Source organism: Carassius gibelio, chromosome B12, assembly GCF_023724105.1.
Source record: "Carassius gibelio isolate Cgi1373 ecotype wild population from Czech Republic chromosome B12, carGib1.2-hapl.c, whole genome shotgun sequence".
Taxonomy (NCBI): Eukaryota; Metazoa; Chordata; class Actinopteri; order Cypriniformes; family Cyprinidae; genus Carassius; species Carassius gibelio.
This window is the reverse complement of record NC_068407.1, coordinates 2,729,817-2,747,545: the sequence shown is the minus strand read 5'-3', so window position 1 is coordinate 2,747,545 and position 17,729 is coordinate 2,729,817. Positions and strand designations below refer to the sequence as shown.

The following is a 17,729-nucleotide window of genomic DNA, read 5'->3' as shown; positions in this document are numbered from 1 at the left end:
CCATTCCAACGCTGTGAGCCCCCATTGAGCATCGTTGTCAACCCCCCATTGGAGTACGTAGGCTCTTCTGGCCCGCCAATGAGATGACTTCTCAGAAAACAAAATCAGCCCCCACCAGAACTCAATGCTATTTTGGGGGGTGCTCTTAATCTGGCGGCTGTCCTCTTGTCCATTTGCTTTTTGGGGGGTACTCTAGGTTTGGATCATTCCCGAGCTCGGAGCCCTTCCCCGGACAGCACGCCAAATACGCATACCATACCTCAGCTAATTATATGTAAGCGTGAACTCTTGAAACTTTTGGGATGTTACTCTGCAGGTGATGAGCAGAACTGGTTTCCTTCATGTGATTCCTTTCCTTCACATGATGCTTGGAATCGAGGTTCATCAGACCAGAGAATCTTGTTTCTCTCAGTCAGAGGGTCCTTTAGGTGTTGTTTTTTTTTTCTTCTTTTTTTTTGCAAATTTAAAGTGTTTTTATGCATCTTCACTAAGGAGAGGATTGAGTATGGCCACACCACCATGAAGCCCAGATCGGTGGAGTGTTACAGTGATTTGTCCTTCTGTATATTTCTCCCATCTGTATATATGATCATGGAGGTCAACTAGAGTGACCACCAGCTTCTTGGCCACCAGTCTAATCAAGGCTCTTCTCCATCAATTGCTCAACGAAGAGTTCTGGTTGCTCCAAACATCTTCGATTATGGATAATGGAGACTACATGCTTCTGTGAACCTTCAATGCAGCAGATTTTTTTTCTTTCTTCTTAACTCTTTCCCAGATGTGTAGTTTGATGTTATCCTGTCTCTGAGATCTATAGGCAGTTTTTTTTTATGTTTGGACCTCAGGGTCAACATTTCAACAATCAAATTTAATATATGAGAAAGTATATTTTCACTTGTATGAGGATTTTATTATATTCTAAAATAAATAAATAAATAGTAAAATGTGTAAAAATGTATGAAACTATCAAATTAAAATAATAAAATTAGATAATTATATATCTATATACAGACCAGTTCGAGTCACTAACTCAAGATTTGATGTCAGTTTTGTGAATGTTTTTGATTTATTTTTTTATTGCAATCAAGAGAAATATGTGTTTTCTTTTTAGTGTCTGTATTTCTCAGTGGCCAGTCTTTTGTTGTTAATTTTGCTGAATCACTGCAGAGATTCTGTATAGATGCATAACACTGCTGAATAATGGTGCAGGAAACATTGAAATTTACATGAAAATTATTTGGTTCCTGTATTTATTATTATTATTATTATTATTATTATTATTATTACTATTATTATTCCTTAGACTAAGCAATCAATCCAAACAAAATACGTTTTGTAGCAATTCATGAATAAAAAAATTGGAAATTTGAAAAATGCCTCCAAAAAAAGGTGATTGAGGCTACCAGACTAGTTCAGGCTTTATTTTAGCTTGCTCGCTGTCATTCATTTATCATCTAATGGGTGGAAGCATTAAAATACTTCCTTAGGGCTTTCTGAAAAGGACTTGTTCTGTTGTGTGCATTTTCAGGATCTACAGTGTGGTTTCTAGGCCAGAAAGTCATTTTTACTTTAACCCACCATTCCTCTGCTTCACAGACCTGCTCTGAAATCTCATTTTTCATCTTCATGAATTTTAGCCTGGTCTTATTGACAGGACCTAATGGAACGTGAAAAGTCACTTTGGTTGCCTTGTCAAGAAATACGCAGCTTCTGGAAAATAGAGTTTAAAAGTTGAGCAGGCGATTTAGAAGAGCGCAGTGAAGCGTTTTGGCCCACCTTGAATGGATCACGCCGAAGCTCTCGTGGGAGCTTTAATGAGGCTTTAAACACCTTCACCTTCACTTAAACACCTGGAACGTTTCATGCTTTCATTTTGTGCCACAGTGAGATTCATAACCAAGACTTTAAATTTGAGAAATACTTCTATCTCATTAGAGATAAAGGCTGAAATCACTAACACCCCATTCATGCTAGCAGATCAAAATATGTAGGAAACAGAAAGCAACTCTGTTTACTTTATCTGTGCCAGAAGAATCCACCGCAGTGCAACAGTCACACGCTCCTTCGCATATGACTCCAGCTAGTTCAAACAGAATCCTTCCCATTTGAAATAAGAAACATTGATTTGTCTGACACACTTTCACTGCAGACTATGTGTGAATACTAATTATACACTGTGGAACTCTGTTGGTATATTCCAGGATGTGAATGAAAGAATGATTGTGAATGAAAATAAATGTCTACAAAATAGTTTTTAGGTCATTTTCAAGGACATAGCCTGTTGAGCGGTGTCTGAAGCAAACCCATAGGAATTGAACTGATAGTTTGCTCTTTTATATTTTAAGAGACATAATGGAGCTCTTAAAGTAGTTTTATTTAAGTATATCAACAGTTGTTTCTCTTTAAAATACTTGGAAGTAAAATAATGAAAATGTATATGCAGAGCATGCAGCAATACTTTTGCCCTCCATTAAGACAAATCAGCCAACCAACACAATTTCAAATCAACACATATTGGCACCTGTTCATATCCCGGCAATGCATTTTACCTCAGCCAAGACCCCTAACCCTTCCTGGGATTTAATTTTATTTCAAGTTTAGCACTTTTTATGACACAAATCATTGCACAGCAACTTTACAGAAAATTACGTTTCTACAAAACTTAGTTGGAAAATGTATTTAATTCGGGTCAAAAATGACCAGAACACAACATAAGGGATAGTGTGAAAATCAGGTTTGCCATCAGGGATTTTTAAGCCTCTATGTCAATGGAAAGATTAAAACACAGAGAAAGAGCTGATCAAACTGTCAGAGCTCAGCAGAAACAGTGGAGCGTTAGTTATGTATGAGCAGGGTTAGATGTTGGTTATTAGATTTCCCAGTATTACTGGTATTAGAGCTGTAGTCAGTGGTAAAAGACAGAGAAATGAACACGTGTTGGATTTGCCTGACTGAAAGACATTTCAGAGTTATTAGATTAGAAAGGCAAACGTTCTTTTTATTCTAACAAGGGCAGATTAACTGTACAAATTATGATCAAGAAAAATGAGCATTCAGTATTTATTTTCTTACACTTGTCTTTGTTGTGCTTCCACCAAACTTCTTACTCAACTAACTTTATAAACGACTGGTGCTCAGCATTATTATCTGGCCTCTGTGTTGCAGGAGGAGTCCGGGGAGACAGGTAGCATAATTCAGCAGAATAAGATGTTTTCAGGGAGAGGGTATGAAGTAGGTGGTTTGTTAACCAGTTAAATGAGGGAACAGTGGGAGGACAGCACAGCGAGAGAGACAGAAACCCCAACACTGAGCCTCTCTGTGAATCAAGATGATGGCACTGTACTGTGAAGCACACGTAAGTAGCCGAAAGTCTCACAAGTGCAATCACTCGCCATTTCAGCTCCGCAGCAGGACGGACATCTCTAGAGCGCTGAAGGCTCCCGCTACACTTACCCTCGTCTTGGCCTGAATCTTTATGCTCAATTTCTCTGAAACAAGACCCCCTGAGAGAGAGGGGAGAGACTGGTAGAAACATGTCACACTCAGACATGAACACACACACACAAATAAAAGGGTGTTTCTGCACCTTTTTGCAATTTTGGCCCTGTGGACTTTTAGAAAGTAACCTCTCTTAAAAGTTTGCAGGTTTTTCTTAAAACACTTTTTACACTCTCACTAGTTTATTTAATTTGTCTACTGACAAAGTCCAATAAATACATCCATAACAGGAGTATTCTGTCTTTTTTCTGCTACATTGTCATTTCCACACAGTCATTTTATGCTTATTTATATACTATTTTAGTATTTATTAATATTCTGAATTATCTTACATTTTTATATTTCAGTTTCATTTTCATTTTAGTGTAAGTTTTAGTAACTTTGTTTGTATATATTATCTTTATATATTTGTATATATATATATATATATATATATATATATATATATAGCTGTAATTTGCTTTAATTTCAGTTTGTAGTACTCCAGCTTCAACTTTTTATCCAATATTTACATTTAATAATTCAATTAATAGAAACAATTATTATTATTATTTAAAATAGAAATGTATTCATTATAAAAACAGCACAATTTCCACTGAATCCATAATTATGTATTAATTATGCTATGGTGAAAACTTAATTTGAAACATTTAAAGTTCATTAGGTTTTTATTAATTTAAGTATGTGTCTTATATTTTCACATGATATTGTATATTTTGATCTTTAATCTTTTTGTTGTCTTGATGCATGCTCCTTGTAGTTTTTGTACTTGTGCAAAGTTGATATAAATATGTATACACAAATATATTAAAATGGTTAACATGTTTATTGTTTTTTTTCACTTTCTGTTCAGATTATCATGTTTCATAAACATAGGCCTTCTAATTAATGTTAGATGACAGACATCAAATGTTACTATTTAAATATTACAACATTTGAAGTATCTGGGACAAGGCTTAAATCGTAAAATCTAAAGGCTCATATATATATATATATTCACATTTCTGGGACAACTCGTACTGTAGCTTGAAGGATCTCCATAGATATACTGTATATTATCATGAGGGGGATGTCAGAACAATCATTGGCTGTGGTTCAATGTTATTTGTTAAAGCATAAATTGTAAGGACTTGTTTTGGGCAGGTTTGAGGACACTTAAAGGAGCACAGCAATAATTGCTCCCCTGGAGACTGGAAAAAAATGGCCTCATTCCTGCAGCCTTTGGCCACAGCAGTATTTATAGTGTATCTCCCTCTTTGTTAAGGCAGAACCCAGCACCAAAATAAAGAAAGATGTTATATACTTTATTAATATACATATACATATAAATACCATGAGTGCTATTTATTGACCTCTGTGTTACTGTTTAGGATTTACCTCTGTTGAAGTCACATGGTGTGCTGGGCTGGCTTTCAAGAAAAGCTCCCGGTGGATGTGTAATTCAAGGTTTCTATTTCATGTCATGTCCGCAGAGAGCATCTCTTGATGAACGATGCATTGTTTATGTGATCTGTGCACCTGTCACTTCATCTCCAGCGGCTAGGTGTTTAAGTGAAGCGTTTAGATCCACATTTATCATTACTATCAAGCTAAAATGTTAGTAGAGTTTAATCTGCAGTCCCCATACCCTTTGCTTGGGCTGTCAGATGACAGACTATTCCTTCCCCCCAACCCTCAGTTGTTTTTCGCCTTCTAAAGCATTCTCGCAGTATGGGAGAGTCGATGTGCTGGAGCCGTTCCATATGATATATTCCCCAGTGGCCTGATTTCCAGTCCAGTACATGTACATGCTAACTGTTCTGGTTGGCTGTGATTCGCCCACTCAGTACCATTAGATAAAGTGTTTCTGCTGCTTATCGTGGAAGAAGCACCCGCCTGCTTACTCCAAAGATCTCTTCAAGGTTTCGTTAAATAGCATTTCCCTCGCTCAGGGAAGGCAGGAGCTGAAAACGGTGGAGATGAGACGGGCACATGTGTGTAAGCTCACCCAGGTGACTAATAATGGATCATCATCATGGTTTTGACAACACAGTGATGTTTGGTGCATTTAGAGCATGACTGTTACCATTTTTGAGCTGCCTTATTTTCCTATTTTTCTCCTTCTAATGCTTTTCAAAAAGATCTGCAATAACAAGCTACAGTATGAACCAATGCGGCTAGATAAATCACAATGAAATCTTCATCTATAGTGAAAATAGTGCAAACAATGCTGTTTCTTTGTCATTATTGTATTTGTGAAATTGACTGGTAATTTCTGAGTGAAAATTATTGAAAATAAATCACCACCATTTTTTTTTCAATGCACTTATTGTGCAATTTGAAAAGATGTGCACTCATTTAAAGCATGAACCAAAGCAACCAGATTAAACCTAAAAAAAGGGAAAAATCTTGAAAAAGTTATGTTTCAATGCACGAGCCCTTTCTCTAGATCTTTAGATCAAAAATCCATATGCTGAAAAACAAAATTGATGTAGAAACAATTTTCAGTCTGAAATTACTACTAAATTTAATATATTATTACAAACTGCAAGTGACACATTGATTTAATTTGAAATATTGAAATATTTGTATTAACAGTGTAGTTATTAAAACCATTTTACTTCTGCCTTGTACAGGATATAAGGAGATGGTAGAGCTTGCAGTAAGCAACAATAAGGTCATGGCTTTGATTCCCAGCAAGTGCACATACTGATAAAACACATAACTGGAATGCCATGTAACTTCATCCACATTACATTCATGCATTTGCTACAAACTATATCTGTCAAAAGCATAAATGCATTTTTGCTTGCAGTGTGTTCCTAACAATACTCAGTTACAAATCACATCTTTTCTAATGTGTCTAATGTGCATTTATAGAGTTTGTCTTGTTCATGCACTCACATATAGTAGATATTAGTGTGTGTGTGTGTGTGTCGGGGGGGATTGCATGCTCAGATTTGATAAGGCTTCGATGAAACACAAAGGCAAAAGCCCATGAAAATGTTTGGTAGCCAAGAACCAAGACATGCCTGCTCTTAGTATCCAGTGGGAAGAATACACATACTTTATGTTCAAATCTCCAATGATACAGATCATGGAATTATCTCTATTTATAGGACTCGTTTTTAGCATTTTTTTAAACTTTTTTTTTTTTTTTAGTTTTGTAGAGTTTAAAGCCAAAATTGACCCTCTTTAATTTCTCACAGTAACATATTATGTTTTTTAGGCATATTATAGATTATAATGATTAAAACTGATTAAAGTCACTTCAATATACCTAACATTAACACCTCCAAAAACATGTATTTAATGTCTGCGTAAGAGTTTGTGATCATCTTTTCATCCCTACAATGATGTATATGCAAGTGAAGTGAATTATTATTATTATTATTATTATTATTTTTTAAATGAGAAAAAAAAAAAGTATGGCGGGATTTGATTTTGTCCATTGCGAACTGAATGGACTGTTATTTGTTATTTGCTGTGCTCTGATATGATTATGCTCTGGTATAATTTGATTAAAGTTTATGAGGGCACATGAATTTAAAATAACAGTTATGTGCACACATAAATCCTAAACAATGCAATATTCCATTACAAAAAAAATTAAAAAAATAAATTCATTTAATGGTAACTTTAAATAGTCAGCATGATGGAATAAAAAAAATCCACATTGACTTTTTCCATCCTAGTTCCCAAGCGTAGCCAACAAAATAAATATTTCTCAGCACATTTCATTAGAAAAGTTCTAGCAGAAAATACTGTTAGGCATTGTTCTGCAAAGCACAGTAATGCACTTCTTTTATCAATCTTTATTTCTCTTTTCAGGTTGTCCCATGGCCATTAAGCGAGTAGGAAGTTCTAAACGGATCGCTCTGGCAGCAGCAGCCATGATGGCGATGGATTCTGACGTGACACAGGGACCATCTGTCTCTTCTGCTCACCCTCTCCACCTGCTCTCGCTCTCACCCCTCAATCTTCCCTTTCTAACGGCACCTCACACAGGTAGGAATACGAAAGAAAATGCTTTCATTAGTGTCCTTGTGCTTGTGAAAAAAAATCCCCAATGGTTGCCTATCAAACACTGCCGCTGTCCCAAAGGATTCTATAGCTGCGGTTCTGGGGAGTAACCAACTAAGAGTTGCAATCCTTTTAACGCAATAATGTTTTGCAAAGACAGAAGCTTGGCTTTTTTCAAATCTGTGAAGCTTTTCTAGTAACATATTGTGATATAACGGTACAGTCGCAATGATTGCGAATATTTTATTGTTCAGACGACTCGGGTGAGTGGACAATTCAATGACTTACTTGTAAGGACACATGTTTTGTAAACCGAAGTGAATTAGGGATTCAGTCACTTTTTGTTACCGACTGTGACATAATGATAAGACCAAAAGAAAGAATCACAAATAGAACAAATTTTTGTTTTTAATTAATGTACTCATGATTTTGCATAAACCAAAGATTACATAGATTGTCTTGACTAAATGATACCAGTAAATCTCTTTCCTCATCTTTGCTTCAGCTTTTTTTCTTCTGGATCAGGTTTAAACTAACTTGCTTTGTGTTGTTTTGTCTGACCCACTTGGTATGATTCTTGGGTTCATAATGAGGGCCTGCTTTCTCACAAAGCTTCTGATGTCCTAATTGGTGAATTGTAATTGCAAATGCCTTTCGTTATGCAAATATCACAGTTTTTTAGTCAGGGGTTGTCAGAAATAGTCTTTTTCCATCACTTTAAACTCAGCACGCATGAAAATCAAGGTTTTACAGTGCATTTCAGTAAAAACAGAGTTAGTGTGTTTGCGTACACTGCTTTGATGCAGAGATTTAGATGAAATTTGAGGGTTTTATGGTTGTCGATTTGGACTTCCCCAAGCAATTACAAGAAATGTTGCTGCTTGAGCACCTATCTTCTTGCTGAGTTTGTTGTGGTGTTGTTCTTACCATAACATTCCCATTTCTCTGAAAGGAGTAAGAGTTTCTCTTTGCTGAAGTGGACATGTTTAAATCAAGGGTCAGTGCATAATGACTGAACTGAATTCAAGTACAGCCGTGAAACAGACAGAGCGTATCCTTTTTATTTCCCCGTCTTTCTTTTTCTCACTTTCTCTGCCTTCATGCATATTGATTAACTGTTTCCTTCCTTTGTTGTTCAGTGAACTTGTTCAGTCCCTCTTGCGGCTGGATTGCCTGAGGTGAAAAACCATGCGCGGGTGTCAATAAGAGTGTGTGCATGAGTCTTGAGTGCAGATCTATATATTTTATGAGCAAATGTATTTATTTTTCAGCTCTGGTCTTGTACTGTATGTGGGTGTGAGGGATGAATTCTCTGCTGTGAATCAATAGGAAATGTGGCCGTGGTTGTCAACATACCCTGTATGGATGACAGGAATCCTCCCCTGGAATTACTTCCTTTTAGCCAGGCCTGAAAAGCAACATTAAAGCAAACAGGCCAACAAACCCCGAAGGGCTCTTAATTTAGCTCTAACGATGTATATGCATGTTTGTCTGATGTTGTGGCAACTGGATCACTCTTCATGTCTGGTCCACGCAGCATCAGCCCACTGCATGTGAACTCTAATGATGCTTTAAATTATTCTGATTGCAATGTAGTAGTTAAGGCAGAAATTATTATCGTACACTTTGTGTGAGGGGAGATAACGGAAGTGTATTTCTCTCTCTGGATGCAGGGTTTAAGGATGGTATCTTACATAAGACACAGAAGGGAGCGAGCTCAGTAGAAGGTCTTATTTATTTACCTACAGTACAATCCGGCTGAAATACCACTGCACAGTAATTACTTTTTATATTATCAATTCTCATGTATCATGTATTATATTATACAAATAATATGTACAATTATTTTACAATGTCTGTGAATTATGGAGCCAGAAGAGTCTCAATAAAGATAAATGCACACACTACAGTCACATATGCACACACAGGATTCATAGATGCACACACATGATTCATAAATACACACACAAGATGCACAAATGCGCACAAAATTCACAAATGCACACACAAAATTTAAAAAGCACAGAAGATTCACAAATGCATACAAAATTCAGAAATGCACACAAAAATCAGAAATACACACACAATTCAGAAATGCAAACAACATTTACAAATGCACTCAAGATTCACAAATGCACAGGACAACATTCACAAATACACAGGACAAGATTCAGAAATGTATTTCTGATGCACACACACATATATCTTGATTCACAAACTGCTTGCGGTCTGTGAACTTCACTGCATTTGTGTGTGAATTTTGAGACTCCCCTGACTCGGCTCGACACACAAATGCTTTTTTTTTAAACAGGGAATGATCAGCAACCAATCAGATATCTCCCTTCTTTTAGCCAATCACAAGAATGCACCCCACGTGGGGGGATTGTTTACTTATAAGCCAATCACATGAACGTGTTCACACAGCAATTGTATTAAATTGTATGAAAATACAGATGTTTAGATTACAATTCAGGTTTATTTTTTATTATTTTTTACTAAATATAAATTTAAAAATGTCTCAATACATATAGCCCAGTGACTGCAGAAAAAAAGTTAACCATGGATTCATAAATTTGCAATAGGCAATTATTTCATTTTATTGAAATATTTTAATGAAAGTAAAAAAAAAAAAAAAATGTTTAAACCTTTTTGAATATTTAAATATATCTAAATATTCTTTTGGATGCAATATAGAAGTCACTTTAATTATAATATTCAGTCCCTACATGAAGAGAGAGTCAGTGGTCCGCTGCGAGAGGAAAGTGGCTCTCTGGCTGCGAAAAGTGGGTCTCCGGCTGTCGTTCGCTTAGGAAAGTGAGTTGATCGCTGCGGGAGGAAAGTGAATCGTTCGCTCAACTTCGCTGCTTGAGGAAAGTGAATCGTTCGCTGAGGAAAGTGAGTCGCTCGCTGGGTGAGGAAAGTGAGTCGTTCGCTGCGTGACTCGTGAGGAAAGTGAATCGTTCGCTGAGGAAAGTGAGTCGCTCGCTGCGTGACTCGTGAGGAAAGTGAGTCGTTCGCTGCGTGACTCGTGAGGAAAGTGAGTCGTTCGCTGCGCAAAGTGGGTCGCTGGCTGCGCAAAGTGAGTCGCCGGCTGTGTGAGGTAAGTGAGTCGTTCGCTGAGGAAAGTGAGTCGTTCGCTGTGTGAGGAAAGTGAGTCGTTCGCTGATTGGCTTATAAGTAAACAATCCCCCACGTGGGGTGCATTCTTGTGATTGGCTAAAACAAGGGAGATATCTGATTGGTTGCATATCATTCCCTGTTTAAAAAAAGGCATTTGTGTGTCGAGCCGAGTCAAGGGAGTCTCAAAATTCACACACAAATGCAGTGAAGTTCACAGACCGCAAGCAGTTTGTAAATCAAGATATATGTGTGTGTGTGCATCAGAAATACATTTCTGAATCTTGTCCTGTGCATTTGTGAATCTTGAGTGCATTTGTGAATCTTGAGTGCATTTGTGAATCTTGAGTGCATTTGTAAATGTTGTTTGCATTTCTAAATTGTGTGTGTATTTCTGAATTTTGTGTGCATTTCTGAATTTTGTATGCATTTGTGAATCTTCTGTGCTTTTTAAATTTTGTGTGTGCATTTGTGAATTTTGTGTGCATTTGTGTATCCTGTGTGTGTATTTATGAATTATGTGTGTGCATGTATGAATCCTATGTGTGCATATGTGACTGTAGTGTGTGCATTTATCTTTATTGAGACTCTTCTGGCTCCATAGTGAATGGCTATATATTATGCACAAGTAAAAAAACATGTACTCTATAAAATATTTATTAACGTTTATGAAATAGAATTTTTTATGTTACACATTTGTAATGAATTTTTAAGTTTATCGTTCATTTTAAATTCATATATTTGAGCCACGATTCAGCCACATTGCAGATATCGTGCTGTCTACAGCCTACAGTTGACTTTTAAGTTAGCATCTTAATGGAAATGGAATCTCAAGTTTGTGCATCATACAAATAGCGGTACTCATGCTTTATCGATTTAACTAAACTGCATTTGATGAGAACAAAATCTGAATTGAAAATGGATAGTTACACTAACTTGCAAAATCCACACCATTATTAAATTGAATTGAAACAACTTTGAACTGACTTGAGGTGGCACTATCATTTTCTGTTCTGTATTTGTTTCATAACTGATGAACATTGACATGTTATTGAACTGAATTTTTACATTATTCTCTTCTGTAGAACTGCTTTATAGCTAAAAAAATATTTTTATAATTGATTCATTATAATACATTTATAACATTATTTTCCTGTTTATTAATGTGAAGCTGTGCTGAAACAATCTGTGTTACTATTTAAATAAATATGAAAAAAAAAACATGTTCCCAATCTAATGATGAAGCATAAAAATACACAGCACATTCAAATACAGTCATCTTTTAATCACGAGATGAATTTTATTAATATTTTTATTTTATTTTTTAATTCTTACAAACATATATCAAACGATTTCTCCACTTTGTCTGGCAACTAAAGTGCTATTATTTCCATCCTAGATGGCAAGCACAGTGCATGCTTTTCATGCAATGATAACTTTTAAAGCCAATCTGAAGGTATTTTAGAATAATATGCTGCCTACCTTTTGGAACAACCTTAATGATAGGAGCATGCTTATGATGCCTTAAGTTGTTGCAAATGTATGCAGCTCACTAGGTTTTGAAACAGAGCCAACAAGGAGTTTTGTGGATGCTGAACTATGTCATAATAGATGCATGATTTTGAAGCAGATGTTGATATTATATCAATATGAATGAGTTGAGTTTGATCTCCTTATTTGAGTTTATTATGGTCTCTGTCAGTGCCAACGCTGTGAGGAGTCTTTTAATGCCAATGGAGGCGGATTTGAGCTCCCTTCAAATGCCTGAATTATAGGAGTCCTACACATCTGTGCTGAGAGATTAGGCTTTCAACCGATGCCCTGAATGCGACGCCATTGTTGCCAAACCAATTTTTTCCCTGCAAGTAAATGATAGAGGAATAGTATTGTATGGCCAAAATCATGTATCACAGTGTGAAAAGTTTTTGAGCAGGATAACAGTATCAGCATGAAGTTGAGTAAATAGAGACAGAACTATTTCTGTGTTTGTGTCAGAGGCTTTTTGTCTATTTATGTCGAGATGTTGCAAAATAAGTTGAACTAATATGTTGTCTGCCAAATTCCCAAAGCTCATGATGTCTAGATGCCTTGCACTGATGTGGGAGAAGTTGTTCTTGGCTCAGACAAAAAGATGTGTTTCTGCAGTGATAAAAACGAAAAGAAACAAAATATCTGAGTCATAATTACAGCACATTACATCATATACAGCTGTGATCAAAATTATTCACACCCAAGGTAAATATGATCAAAATAGGTTTTGAAAACAGATCTGCATCGTTAATCCTTTTGATCTTTGATAAAAAATATATATTTTTTAATAATTTCAAAATATTTTAGAATCAGAAATGTTTCTTGAGCAGCAAATCAGAATGTAAAAATGTTTTCTGAATGATCATGTAAACATAGAAAAAAGTAATTTGAAATTGTAATGATTTCATAATATTACTGGTTTTACTATGTTTTGGATTGTATAATAGTGTTAGTTTAAAAACTTTTAAACGATGATGTAATTCTGTCTCTGACTTAGAAATGTGGATGAAGTTTTGAGTCTGTGTTATGCAAATGCCACTCGTGGAGTTTTTATGACTTACACAAGGTGTGACCCACCAAAAGCCAAAGGCCGAAATTTAAACAAGCTGGACTGCTGAATGAGGGGACAATTATGCAAATTACATTATGTCTGATAACAGCAGCATTAGTAGGTCATGATTTACATAAGAAGGGTATTCACTGCTTGGGAGATAACACTTTAGAGATTAATTTGGAGTTTTCTGAGAACACCTTCAACTGATAAATCATTACTGTGAACGACAGAGATAGAGGGGAGGAGTCTATGCTCTCTCTCTCTCTCTCTCTCTCTCTCTCCTGCTAATTTCCTAATTACAAACTTAACTCAGAACAGTAGTTGGTCAGTCCAGAGGGTCAAGATGTTTAAATACCATAACTACAACATTCTGCAGACAAAACATGTGACATTATATTTATATGCATATTTTAGGGGTGTAATGGTTCACAGAATTCACGGTTCGGTTCGATACAATACAGTGGTACATTTTCAATATGGAGGTGGGGGGATACATCGCAATGTTGGAAATATTTCATTCCAACATTCACCAACATAAACATTATGGTTTAAAGACGTTTGGAATGTCTTAATCTCAGTCAATTCGCTATACAGAAAGTGAAAGAAAAAAAATGGAATGAAAGAGTAATGACAGTGTAATGCTTTCGGCATCTGAAACCACATATTCTCTTACGATGACGAAAGATTAATCTACTTCATTACAGTAGGCTATATGATTAACTGTTTTAATTTATTCTCTTAATATTTCTCTTGTGGCCTGTACATAGTGAAAACAATTATAATTTGTATAATAGACTTGTTATAAAAGACCTTAAAAGAAAAAATTAATTGAGGTGTAATAGCCTAATCGTTTGTTATCCTTGCAGGAAGTCAATTAATAGTAGTAAGTAATAATTATTGTGTGGCAAATTAATTGCAATGTTAATTTAATAATAAAAGTAACTTCATAATATTAATAGGCCTAATAATAATAATAATAATAATAATAATAGTAATAATAATAAAGAATGTAACAGGTCTACATTAATTGGAAATGCCAAATGATACAATGCTACAAGATCACCGTCTTTTGAGGCAGTGGCACTGAGAATATTCTATTTCACACACTTTAAACATGTTTGTTGTGAAATTACCTGATAAAAGTTGACTATGACTATAAAAGTTGACTATGGCGTGCTAATATTTACTTGAACTAGATTTACAACACTTTTAAGACATAAAAAAGTAGCTTCTTATTACATAATAAAAGTTGTGCATGGATGTAGATGATTAATAAAAAATATTTTATATATATAGAAAAAAGAAACGAATCACATTTTTTTCTGAAATAAATCACAATTCATTGCAATAATTTTACTTTAAATCTTCAAATTTACGTACAAAGGACATAAAGACAATATGTTTTTAATATTTGTTTAATGTCATCTTTTTTTATGACTGAAGGCCAGTAACACTCATACCAATACTACTGATCTCTCTATAAAATAGTTTTCCCCCTAATGTTTAACCATATAGCCATTCAGCATTTAAGTATAATTGAGCCATCAATTGTAACTTTTTTGTTTTACTTAAAAAATGGCTTCTAATTTAATTTAACTTAAAACCATTTTCATATAAACGGATTATAAGAAATGTCATATAACCGGTGAATTTCAGCAGAAATATACAGAAATTTACATTTAAGTTATAAAACACTAATTTCTACATTAAATATAGATGAATCCTAAGCTTTAAAAGTTATTGATTTGTTCCTTGTTTTTCTCTTTTTGATGAACAGCCTTCCAGCAGCTGGTTATTAGCTTGTTTTGGCTGCTATTTCTTTAAGAGCTGCCGCTGCTGAACGTGACACGGGTCTGAAGCGCATCGTATTTTCTCTCAACTATCTTTACATTTTCTCACTCACTCACATCTCTACTAATGAACTGACGAGTTAAATCAGGTGTGTAATATGAGGGCGACAGTGCAAGGCTGCTCCAGGACAGTTTTGAAAACCATTTCAGAGCCATGTTCTTAAATGTGATTCATGTGAATTATATTACACGCGTGCACAGTTTTAAGGTACTTTTAAACACCTTTTTGGTAACTTGAATTAACTGACCATGACATGGCATGCACGTAGTTTAATGCGTGCTTTGATATGAAATGATAAAGACTACAGCGCGCATCAGCGCCTTTGTGCTTGAAATGGAAGATCACGCGCTGTGAGCACAGTACCGTTTCCACACTAGTTTGAATAGTGCCTGTCACGAATGAAGTGGAGAGTGTCTGTATGTGTATATATATATATATTCATAGAAATGCATGGCTAAAGTAGTTGCATAAACATATAACTTCGCCAAATGATTTCAGTTATTTAAAAGGTCCGTCCAGCCTACAACAACAAAATAACCAAAATCCATAACAAAACTGATTAAGCAACCATTTTCATTATAAGGAACCTTTTATGCAATAAAAAGATTCTATGAACGTTAAAGGTTCTTCAAAACTCTTAAAGTGAAGCATGGACTTATATTTTAGATAAGAGCATCTGCTAAATGAATAAAATTACATATTTTTAAGCAGTGCAAAATGTTATTAAAACTGTTTCTTGAGCAGCAAATCATATTGCAATGATTTCTGAAGGATCTTGTGACACTGAAAACTGTAGTAATGATGCTGAAAATTTAGCTTTACCATCACAGCAATAAATAACATTAAATATACTAAATATACTAAAATAGAAAAGTTTAAATGGTTATAATAAATGAAAATGTTTTTTTTTTAAAAAGTAGAGAATCCAATCTTTTGAATGGTAGTATATATATATATATATATATAAACACACTGTATATATGGTAAAGGGGTAAAGGCTTTTGCTCAGCTGCAGCTCTCAGCTCTCCCAGCTCATGGACTTGTGGACTGCTTGTGCTACTCTTGTTCACACTGATCAGGTCAGCCTTACAGCTTTAATTGATTGAAAAGGTCACCGGAGAGTGATAAAGAGCGAGAGAGGGAGGATGATTAAAGTGGAGAGGTCTCTAGCAGAGCTTTCATTAATATTACGCACTCAGACCGAACTAAGAGAGATTCACTAATGACTCTGAGGATGCTTGCTATGAATTTGGTACCACATTTAGATGAGCGCTTTGCCCCCTGGAAATTCCCTGCATGGAGTCCTGATTTAGCAAATCTATCAGGCTTGCATGACACCTTACAATTGCTCTAATCTTAAATACTTCCTGCTGTTCCAGTTACATTTACATAGACTATAATAAAACAATTATAGGTTGATTTCAATAATAGTAATAATTATTATTATTTTTATTAGTATTATTACTAGTATTAGTGGTATATAGTAAAATGCAGTTGTCCTCAGGAAAATAATGTGTAGTAATAGTAGAAGTAGTAGTAATAATAAAAAAATAACCTGATGATAACAATGATGATAAACAACATGTTGTTATTACTAATACTTTATTTGTATTTAAATTATCATTAGTAATAGTAAATAGCAAGTGAAGATATTGTGAAGCAAGGGTAGCTGTGTATTGATTTATTTATTTGTGTTCTTTTTACAGACATCTTTTAAAATTACAAAAAGTTTAATTATATTTTTTAATGAATCTTTTTTATTATACTTTTATTATAATTTTTATTGAACAATAATGTGGCATAAGGCATGATTTTGATGCTTGTATACTGCAAGGCAACAAAGGTGTATTGTTGTCTATCAAATGATATATTATTAGTATATGTGAGATATTTATTTCCCGGTCTGCCTATGACATCTTTGAATAGTAATGCTAAGGGTGCAAAGGTACAGTGCCCGTAAAGTAACTTGTTTGGTTTACTTAGTTTTGTTGTAGCCACGAGATATGAATTTGTGGGAACGTCATATTAACTCGTGGGAACGTCGTGGCCTTGAGATGCTATGTTGAGGGAACGACATCCAATCAAAATAAAATATTAATGATTCCATCTCTGATAATTCTGGGTTGCTATGGTCACACAGGTTTGTTGTTGCATTAAACTCGTGGGCACGAGAAAAACATGACGTTCCCACAGTTATTATGTCATGGCCATGACAAAACTAAGTAAACCAAACAAGTCGCTTTATGGCTACCGTACAATGGAGTTTTATTGTTTTTTGTTTTGTTTGTTTTTTTCTCCAGATTATTGACAGCGTGAGCATCATTCACCACCAGACTGAGAAGAGATGAGGTGCAAATGGCACATTTGAATGTGTGCCAGTCAGTTTTTCACAGTGTCGCTCGGTTGTAATTTGGGTATTTTGGCATCACACACACTCACGGCTTCATTACCTGTGATTTGTTTCTGAGCAGCTGCACATTTGTGTCACTCTGGCTTCAACACGTTTTGTGTTTTATTAATAATTGAAGACCGGATTGAACTGCTAATTTCACAGGTAATGTGATTCACTTAAACAGAATGAACATAGACAGATAAACTATTGAATCCTTATGTCATATTCAGGATGTTCTTTTTTTGACAATCATGTCTAGAAATGGTACACTAGTTATTATCCAAG

General features: G+C 35.1%; 1 protein-coding gene across 1 annotated transcript in view; it reads left to right on the top strand.

Annotated features, from left to right (window-relative positions):
- Positions 1–17,729, top strand: part of tcerg1l (transcription elongation regulator 1 like) — an 83,565-nt gene that overhangs the window by 16,731 nt on the left and 49,105 nt on the right. The window contains exon 5 of the mRNA XM_052571499.1: positions 7,309–7,485. Coding sequence (XP_052427459.1) covers positions 7,309–7,485 — 177 coding nt within the window. The remainder of the gene's footprint in view (positions 1–7,308; positions 7,486–17,729) is intronic.